Genomic DNA, 10,376 nt, shown 5'->3' with positions numbered 1-10,376 from the left:
TCTTGAAGCTACTAACATGAGTCTGACCAAACTGCGGGAGGCAGTGGAAGACAGGAGTGCCTGGCGTGCTCTGGTCCATGGGGTCACAAAGAGTCAGACACGACTAAACAACAACAACTGCTGTGCTGCCCTCCCAGTCCCTTTGGGCACCACCCATGGCTGCTTCTGCTAGTACAAGATGAAGCACCCAATTTTCATCAATTGTACCACTACCCACTCGCCCTGCAGCCCTCTGTGCCATATCCCACACTTTTGTAGAAGATCTGGCAACTTTCAGCAGCACAGGGGGCTGCAGTGAAATAAGGAGATGAGCTTGGATAAGCAAAAATGCTTTCCATAATCTCAACTCTTACGCTCACGTATTTTTATTTTCTTCTTATTTTAGTTACAGTACTGTACTTCTCTATAGGTTTCCCTTTACTGACTTCCTCTGTTGCTTCATGTCAGATTTCAACTTCTAGCCGCTATTCAACTTCATGGCCTTGGTGCTTCTTATCTTTGTTCCTTTTCCTCTATTCTCCTTAGCCTCTTGGTTTGCCAACCACAAATCTTCCGTTTAGGCCTCCCTTCCTCTGTGCTAGTTTCTGTCTTCAAGGTTTATTTCTTGTGCCAACTTCTTCCCTAAGTAATTATTTTGTATTTTTATGTTGTGAACCACTCTGTGATCTTCAGATGAAGGGCAGTGTACAAATTTAATAAATAATAATAAACTCATTCTCTCTATTGCATTGTCCTTGCATTGTCCCCACCACCACCACTTTCTTCCTATGCCTAGGCCAGGGGTCTGCAACCTGTGGCTCCGGAGCCGCATGTGGCTCTTTTACACCTTTGCCGCGGCTCCGGGGCGGATACTAGCGAGGGGAGGAGGCGCATTGTGCGCCCCGACACTCCCCACTGTGGCGGGCACTGTACTGGCTGTGACGTCGCATGGGGGCGGTGCGTGTGTTAGTCACGCACCGTCCCGACATCACCTTCCCGCCCGCTGTCAGATCGCGGCTCCGGAGATATATTTGTTTTAAATGTCGCAATGGTTTTGCGGCTCCCAGTTGTTTTTTCCTTCGGAAACGGGTCCAAGTGGCTCTTTTTGTCTTAAAGGTTGCAGACCCCTGGCCTAGGCTAATGCATGTACTCTCTCTTCTTTTTACTTTGTTCAATCTTTGCAAAGTTTCCACACTCCCTCCAATTCCTCCTTCCCTTCTTTTCTTATTTTGAAAAATAAAACCCAGTACAAGTTCCTGTTTTCAGGCTCACCACTAAATACAGTAATAATAATGGTGAGCCTGCAAGCAGGAACTTATATTGGGTGGTTGTTGTTGTTGTTTACAGCACCAAACACATATTAGCCACATTATAAATTGTGAATTATAATGAATTTGACACATGATATGAATTGTACCATTTTTAGCTTGTTTACACATAGGTCTGAACACAGGCGCAAACTATTTTTACACATCTTCGAGTTTGTGTGAAGAGTGTGCACTTGTTGTGTTGTAGTTTGTGCATGTTGCTACACAGCTTGTACACAAGCTGAATGTAACTTGCAAACACCCCTATTGCAAGGACATTTAGTTTAAGAAATGATCCACTTTGAACTCAGTGGGATTTATTTCTAAGTAAACATAAGGTTGTGGAAAGTGCTTCTCGCTTCCCTCTTCCTGAGGGCAAACTTGCAAACATAAAAGCTGCTTTTAGGTTTGTACATGTCTCATCTCCCATACACAGATAATACTCCTGAATGTGGAATATGTTACCTAACTTCAGACTGTTGCATAAACAAACAAGAGGGCACAAAGCTAATACCCAGAGGAGCAGATTTATCTTTGAGTTACTCAACGCTCTGCATCTGTTTTGTTTCAGATTCTCCTATAGGCTACATTCTAATATTCCCCCTCCTCCTTAAATGCTTGAGGCTCTATACAGCTGCCAGGAAAGGCGGGCCTCCAGCCTTTCCACCATAGCAACCTTGTCGTGCCTGCTCTGTGCAAGGGAAGGCGAAAGAGAGTCAACAGCAGGCGCAGCACAGAATCAGCAGGGTAAGTTCTTTTTCTTTGATTGCATGAACCTGCTCAATTCTGCTGATAATCTAAAAAAAAACACCAGGGTAGATTATGGCCTCCCTACTACGTCTCTGTAAATTGCAGAATAAAATAATGTGTAAAATAATGTTCAAAGGTCAGGAAGAGCCAATAGGCACACCCTGGGAATGGAGGTTTCAAAGCAATACTCCAAACCACATGCTCCAACTCAGGCAGTCCTTCATCTTTGCAATAGGGATAAATGTACCTATCCAGTGAAGTTGCCACTCCATGTGTCTGGCAAATTGGCTTCAGACAAAAAAACAAAACCCTTATGCCACAATAAATTCACAGGGTTTTTTTAAAGGTGTCACAAGATTTTTTGTGTTTGCTGCAAAAAAACATATTTATGGAATTACTCCAGCAAATTGTTTTTGAAGTTTTCTTGCTGATTATGCTGTGCTATCGGATAGCGCAATAATGCTGTGATGTTCTGACGCCATACAGAAAACATGCTCGGTTATGTGGATGTGTTTCTTCCTAAGGTGTCTTCCGTCCTATCGGATCAGAATCCGCTTGGCAGAGAGGATGTCTAAGAGCATTCCAGTGGCTGTGGTGACTGGCTCCAACAAAGGCATTGGGCTGGCCATCGTGCGGGCTCTATGCAAGCAGTTCACTGGGGATGTTTACCTGACAGCCAGAGATGTGGAACGGGGCAAGGAGGCAGTGGCCAAGCTGCAGGCAGAAGGGCTGAAGCCACAGTTCCACCAACTGGACATAAATGACCTGCAGAGTATCCGAACCCTACGCGATTTCTTGAAGGAGAAGTATGGAGGATTAAATGTGCTGATCAACAATGCAGGGATTGCTTTCAAAGGTAAAAACAGTGTTCAGTTTCTGGAAAGAAAGTATACGGGGATCAGGTCTGTCTGGGAGCACCGCAGTCTAATAAAAAAATGACCCTGTTGGTCCCCGATGAGTGAGAAGTTGAACTCACTGCAGTTACTTGGTGGTCAGGAAACTTTCATTCACCTTATTTCATATATTCTGGGGCTGAGCCTAGGGCTAAGAACAGATGCTGAGCTGAGCCCTCTAACCAAAGTTAAGTACTAGGTAAAGTACTTTTAACAGTGTACAGTACTTTGGACCCAGTGCAGTGCAGTAGTTAAAGATTTGCCAAAGATTTGCTTGTGACTTTCATGGGTCCTGCTCCTTCCTGCAGCTCAGGGCAGCTTCATACATTACTGTTTTCCAACACAGAAAATGCATCAATAGGACTAAGCATGAGAGCTGCACGTAAATAATCCAGTGTACCAATCTTGCATATGAGTACAGTGGTACCTCGGGTTACATACGCCTCGGGTTACAAACACTTCGGGTTACAAACTCTGCTAACCCAGAAGTAGGACCTCAGGTTGAGCTTTGCCCCAGAATGAGAACGGAACGTGCCAGTGGCACGGCAGCAGCGGGAGGCCCCATTAGCTAAAGTGGTACCTCAGGTTAAGAACGGTTTCGGGTTAAGAACAGACCTCCAGAACGAATTAAGTTCCTAACCCGAGGTACCACTGTATTCACTGCATGTACACATGTGCAACTTCATGTCTGTTGAGCTACACTTGAACCTGTTTCTTAATAAATGATAAAATCTTTTGCATGCAGCAAAGCATAATCTGTGATGGATAACTGCAAAACATATACAATTAATGTTTGATAAACATGCAATTTGCTTCTTGCATTTCCTGTGGAAACTATAATCAGAATAGTTAGACAATCAAACAATCATTCAGAAAAAGGCACTTTGCAGTTTGATTATTGGTTAGTTGCAGAGACAGAAGCAGCTAAATTTTTGTTAGTGATCTTTCTCACTATACAATACATAACTGTTCCATGCTGGAAGTAAGTAATGAAAAACACAGGGTACCTGGTGGGTAGCTGGCAACTGTCTATTATTATTACTAATTAGCAGTAGTAGTAGTAATTCCGAATGAGAGGTGATACTTTTAGCCTGCTCTTAGCTTTATTCTTGCACACAGAAACCATGGGTACACAGACATAAAATCAATTGTACAGTGGTATCTCAGGTTACATACGCTTCAGGTTACAGACTCCGCTAACCCAGAAATAGTACCTTGGGTTAAAAACTTTGCTTCAGGATGAGAACAGAAATTGCGTGGTGGCAGCGCAGAAGTAGCGGGAGGCCCCTGTAGCTAAAGTGGTGCTTCAGGTTAAGAACAGTTTCAGGTTAAGAACGGACCTCCGGAACGAATTAAGTACATAACCCGAGGTACCACTGTACTTATTAAGAAGGCAAATATAATTTCATGTTCTACAACAGAAATGAAAATTATTCCATCTAGATTTAATGTGGGTTTGTGTGTTATTGTTATTTTGTAATTTAAACATCTGGACACAATAAAATATATGTCATTCCCTCTCTTGGCATGTACAAGCAGCCAGAACTGCGGCAAACAATGCTAACTCAAGTGAATGCAGATGGTGTGGGAGCTTTGTACATCTTCAACATGTTTAAAAAATTGTATGACATCCCAGACAGTTTTGATGTGTGTTTGTGGCAGCCACCCTAGGTCTTGTGCCATCTGGGGAGAGGGTGTTCCCGGCTAGCATAGAGTGCACCCCTCTACTCAGCCGAGTCTCCCACTTTAAACAATAGGTGCCACTAGATAAGGTGTAAATTATTCCCACAAGGCTGTCTTTTATCAGCCGGCCTCCAAATTTCCCTGGGGTCTCCTTGAAGCCTCGTAAGGTCGTGTGGTATTCTATCTTCTAAGCTTGAGGGTGTTAAAAATAAGCCAAGACCACGCAGGGTTATGAAACAAGTTCTAAAGTTTACTAAACCTGGAAAAATGTGGGTATTTAAGAAAAAAGATATGCAGTGCAAAAGTTACAGAAAAGCAGTATATTCCCTTTAAAGCAAAATGGATTAAACCACCATCTACTTTCCCTGGACGAAACAGTCCCTTTATCCAGGTTTACAAAGTTTTTCCTTATCATGTTGAGTTCCACCTTGAACTGCCCATCTCCTCCTTTTATATTGCTATGAGTTGGGAGGAGGGGAGGCTGTGTGCCTGAGCCCCTCTTCTAATTGCTGGATCCAGCACATTTTCAGTTACTGAAATGGCTCGCTAATGAGTCATTACGGGAAGGGAGTGGCTCTGTGCCCGAGGGCCAGGGTGGAGGGTTGAGTGATATGAGCTAGAAGCTGGGTGCAAAAGCTGCAGGCTGGAAAGTCAGAGAGAAAGCCAGGCCTGATTTCTGCTGGAATCCAAGGCTGTGGCTATGGGAGAAGCAAAGCTCTCTTACGGCATTAATGCTGTAAACCCCTCCATTGCCTCTTGGGCTTGCCAATCAGAAGGTTCAAATCCACACAACGGGGTGAGCTCCCATTGCTCTTTCCAACCTTCTGCCAACCTAGAAGTTCTAAAGCACACCAGTGCAAGTAGATAAATAGGTACCGCTGCGGCGGGAAGGTAAACGGTGTTTCTGTGTACTCTGGCACACCTCATGATGTCCCGTTGCCCCAGTAGCGGTATAGTCATGACCCAGAAAGCTGTCTGCGGACAAACACCAGCCCCCTTGGCCTGAAGCGAGATGAGCACCGCAACCCCATAGTTGCCTTTGACTGGAATTAACCATCCAGGGGTCCTTTACCTTTACCTATGTGTATATATATACTGTATATCATAAAGACACCACAGCCTCTGCCATGCCTTATTCCAAAAGGAAACATGAACCCTGCATCAATGCCTCAACCCCTATAATCCTTCACTACTCAGAGATTGGGGTGGTGTGCAATAATATAGATTCCTGTCAATCACATGAAGCACCTTAGCCAGGAATGAGGCAACTCTCACATACCAAGGAGTTTTAACTAACTTGATATTTGAGCCTTGAGGTTATTTGCTAGGTTTCCAAGTTAACCCTATAATATCCCAAACAAGCAGACAGGTTATCAAACAAGTAAAATATACAACAGCTAGCTGGGGGTTGATGGGATAGTCTAAAACATCTGGAGGGCACCAGGTTGTTAAAGGCTGTAGTAAGATTTTCAATAATGTTACAGCTGCACAATGTAATTTCAACTAACGTTGACCATTAGTGGACTATGTTGTTTGCCTTTTTAGTGTACATGCTGGAAAGACTGTGTGCATTTGTACCTTAATGCATATTTTTGTATTTCCATTTTCTTTGCCCAATAAAAAGTGGAGGACCCCACACCGTTTCCTACACAAGCAGAAGTGTCCATGAAAACGAACTTCTTTGCAACCAGAAATATTTGCAACGAGTTATTACCACTTATTAAACCACAAGGTGAGCTTTGCATTTTCATCCTGCAGGAGTAAATATTGTATTTTTAAATAGTCACAACCCATCTGGGGACCTTATAGTAGGGCAGGTAGGAAATCAAAAATGAATAATTACTAATAACAACAGACAAACAGATAGACAGACAGACCAACTGAGCTTTTCAAGTCTGATCCTGTTCTTTACAGCCATCGTGTAAAGAGGATAGGATAGTACTCTTTATGTAGTACATGAAACAAGAGACAAATAGAAGTTGAACTAAGCCAGATAGGGCTTAGTGAGGTTTATCACACAGATTTATTGAAGAAGAAGAAGAAGAAGAAGAAGAAGAAGAAGAAGAAGAAGGGGCAGGGGGAGCAAACTGGATTTGTTTTCTGCTCTGTGTGATACAATATTGTAAAATCAGCAGCCTGTCAGATTCAGATTTCTAGCTATTTCGAGAAGCTAGTGAAATTACTGGCATCATACTGCACTATTGATCAACTCTGAGTAACTGCTGCATTCTATCTTGAAATGTCCAAACATTGTATACAGTGCTTTTTTTCTGCATACCTTTGAATACCCCCAGAAAAAAGCACTGTGTGTATGTGTTAAATGCCACTGTGATAGCCTTCAGAGCTATTAAACTCAAATTACACAGCATATATATTTTAGATTTTCCGTCAACCGTTTCTTATTTTAGAATATCTCCATGGCATCATAGAAAGGTTTCTGTTCTCGTGTATGCAACTTGCTTATGATTTATTCTTCATTATTTACTTGGTGTATGACACTTATTATTTCTACTTGCTCTGCAGAGTATTGGGTTGTACACAATCATGGGCATAGCCAAGGGGGGGGGGGGTTGCAGTACAAATAAATTTGGGGTAACAATACAAATAAATACAAATCTGAGGTTCTGGTGTGCCCATGTACCCAACGTTAGTGTTACTCAGAGGGGAACCATTATAAATAATTGGCTTGCCTAACTTAGGTCTGCCCAATATGTCTACTTTGAGTTGGATATGGTCCATTGGTTATTGTGGAATCACCATCTTTTTCTGTCACAGGAAGAGTAGTGAATGTCTCCAGTGTCATGAGTGTCCGGGCCTTGGCCATGTGTAGCCCAGAACTACAGCAGAAGTTTCGGAGTGAGACAATCACTGAAGAGGAACTAGTGAAACTCATGGAAAAATTTGTAGAAGACACCAAGAAGGGAGTACATGAGAAGGAGGGTTGGCCAAATACAGCTTATGGGGTGACCAAAATCGGGGTAACGGTTTTGTCCAGAATTCAAGCAAGGCACCTGAATGAGACAAGGAAAGGTGATGGTATTCTCCTGAATGCCTGTTGCCCTGGGTGGGTCAGGACTGACATGGCAGGTCCTAAAGCCCCCAAATCTCCTGATGAGGGAGCTGAGACTCCAGTGTATTTGGCCCTTTTACCCCCGGGAGCCGATGGGCCCCACGGGCAGTATGTTAGTGACAAAACGGTTCAACCTTGGTGAATTTTGGCATGTGCCCAATTTTATGGCGCTCCATTCTAGTTGAGATCAGACGGGCTCCTTGCTCCCTACTGAGCCTCCAGCGCCTACTGAAGACTAATTTTATTCCAGCAGGCATTTTAATTGTAGTTTTATTTTATAGTTTTAACTGATTTTTATTTTTTGTATTCTTTGTAAATCACTTAAAGGCTATTATAGTGAAGTGCTATATAAATTGTTTTAATAACAACTAATAAATAAAATAACTGGAGCTTATCTGAGATATTGCAGCTGGCTCTTAATGAGTAGAGCTCTTGAAAAGAGGATGGAGAATTTTTTTTAACCTTCCCTGTTGCTCTGTGGTCAGTTGCAATCACAATATAAATTTAAACACTGTACTACTCTGTACAACTTCACACGTAAGGAAACATGTGCATCTCTCTCACCCACATATACAAACACCTCCTGTCGCTACTCACATGTGTGTGTTTTTTTTTACATCTCTAGTGCTGCCTTCACCCTTAAAAGAAAATAGAGATGCTGGGTGTTTAAATCAGGGCCCATGCCCTGTAACCCTAGATTAATAGGTGCCAGCTGTAGTTATTCAATGTGGAGGAAAATACAGACATAGCCAACATAGTTAAACAAAATAAAATAAAGATCCCTGTCATATGAGCCCTTGCATTGAAAACCAGCTGCTGGCTAAAATGATGCCCTATAATTAACGTCTTAATTCCTACTATTTTGTTATATCCCTCCTGTAAAAAAAATAAGTGGAGCCCAAAGCTTGCTGTCCTTCTTTTACATCTCTACTACTTGTAAGAAAATGAGAATGCATAACCACTTTGCAGGAGAAATTAAATGCAATTATATTGGTACGGCTAACCTATTCTATATATGTAACTCTGAATCAGGCAAATAGTATTTTACATGAACTTTTGTGAGATTTGAATAAATTATGAACTGTTACAATTACCTGCTTATTTAGAACTTCTTAACACCATGATTAAAGTTTTTTTAATTAGGTTACTTTTTAAATACCGGTATTCTTTGTTTCAAAGCCAAGTTACCATATGATCAGCAAACCAATCACAAACCAGCTATCCATGTCCCTAAAGATCAAATCACCCACTACCATGGTCAGAAAAGGAAACCAGAACTGCTGCGTTGGGAGAAACAGGCGAGCTTTCCAGAGAAGCCCCCACCAGAATACTTCCCATCTCACTGATCTGTTCCAGCAGCTGGAGCAGATTTGCAGGATCAAAGCTGTTGGTGGAGCAAAGATTGTTGAGTGGGATGCAGTTATTATGTCCTATGATGGTCTCATCTACAAACCTTTGTTTATCCTGGTCAACTACCTTGGTCCCAAGGGAACAAACTAACTCCCTGAGGTCCAGGACTGATTTGCACTGAATACCCCACCCCTGATTCTGTCCATCAGGAAGACGTACAACATTCTGTGCTACACTGGATAGTTCCCACACCTCTGCTGGCATTCTACCAGCAGATATTGTTGCTGAGCGAGTTAATTTACTTGGGAACCTGGGGCTTGTAAGTTCACTAAGGGGAGGGACACAGTAGTCTGCCCTGTTGCTGAACTCGCTTGGCTGCCTTACTTACTTTGGCTCGAGGCTCAGCTCTGACGCTTGGGCACGCAGAAATGCACATTCAGCCTAGTCTCTCCTAGGTTGTTCTGCATTTGTAGCCCTGGCTAAATTCCTCCAGCTGCTGATGCAGGAGGTCCTCATTTGAAAATTGCAGAGAGCTGCTGCTCAGCTACTAGTTTCAGCCAATCCTAGTGAGCAGGAATATGAAAGGTGTGTTAGGTTAATATACATACAGTATGTGTGTTATTTCTGAGCAATGAATTATTCAAGGGATACAACAGTCACGCAAGGTTCAGCTCACTGGAGGCTGTGATATTTTTTGCAATATATGGTTTACAGTGGTACCTCAGATTAAGTACTGAATTCGTTCCGGAGGTCCGTTCTTAACCTGAAACTGTTCTTAACCTGAAGCACCACTTTAGCTAATGGGGCCTCCTGCTGCTGCCGCGCCGCCGGAGCACGATTTCTGTTCTCATCCTGAAGCAAAGTTCTTAACCTGAGGTACTATTTCTGGGTTAGCGGAGTCTGTAACCTGAAGAGTATGTAACCTGAAGTGTATGTAACCTGAGATACCACTGTATTTATAAAATGGTTTACAAAAAACCCAAAAGTAGCTCTAAAAATCTACAACCATAGTTAAAACATACAAGTCCAGTGGTGTAGTAGTAGTAGTAGTAGTATTAATACTACAAAGGGAAATCCAAATTCTTCCCCGACCCCCAAAGAACAATCCTCAATTTTGCCAATAGTGAAACATCAGGTAACATTTACTTTTGCTCTCTTCTTGTGGAAATAGCTGCCCACATGCCCCAAACAGGAAAAGCCAATGGCGGATAGCACGGAGTAGTGACTGAGCGGAGAAAACACAGCATGGAAATATTTCATCAGGGGCCACCCACTGATGGCTGGGGAAATAACGGAGTACCTATGCAAAACTGATGACTAAAAAAAGGTGTGGACAGAAACATG

The 10,376-nt window shown here is 42.7% G+C and overlaps 1 protein-coding gene across 2 annotated transcripts; it reads left to right on the top strand.

The window, feature by feature from the left end:
- The first annotated feature begins 308 nt into the window (after positions 1-308).
- LOC310705584 (carbonyl reductase [NADPH] 1-like) lies at positions 309-8,772 on the top strand. 2 transcript variants are annotated; one of them, XM_083500246.1, is made up of 5 exons: positions 309-775; positions 1,116-2,033; positions 2,561-2,892; positions 6,237-6,344; positions 7,388-8,772. In XM_083500246.1, exons 3-5 carry the CDS (start codon positions 2,604-2,606, stop codon positions 7,822-7,824), a joined length of 834 nt encoding a protein of 277 aa, XP_083356372.1. In that variant the 5' UTR covers positions 309-775; positions 1,116-2,033; positions 2,561-2,603; the 3' UTR covers positions 7,825-8,772. The 2 variants fall into 2 exon arrangements, with proteins under 2 accessions (XP_083356372.1, XP_083356373.1); XM_083500247.1 differs by lacking the exon at positions 309-775 and having other exon boundaries at positions 1,816-2,033; positions 2,585-2,892.
- Positions 8,773-10,376: the final 1,604 nt, after the last annotated feature.

This window comes from Podarcis liolepis (genome assembly GCF_965112155.1).
Source record: "Podarcis liolepis genome assembly, chromosome: 4".
NCBI classification, from domain to species: Eukaryota; Metazoa; Chordata; class Lepidosauria; order Squamata; family Lacertidae; genus Podarcis; species Podarcis liolepis.
Note: the sequence above shows the minus strand (reverse complement) of the source record. Positions and strands in the feature narration are given on the sequence as shown.

Coding starts and splice junctions, on each gene's coding strand:
- LOC310705584 (XM_083500246.1), top strand. CDS start 2,604: ATGTCTAAGAGCATTCCAGTGGCTGTGGTGACTGGCTCCAACAAAGGC. Junction 2,893..6,236: donor TGCAGGGATTGCTTTCAAAG/GTAAAAACAGTG, acceptor CCCAATAAAAAG/TGGAGGACCCCACACCGTTT. Junction 6,345..7,387: donor ACCACTTATTAAACCACAAG/GTGAGCTTTGCA, acceptor TTTCTGTCACAG/GAAGAGTAGTGAATGTCTCC.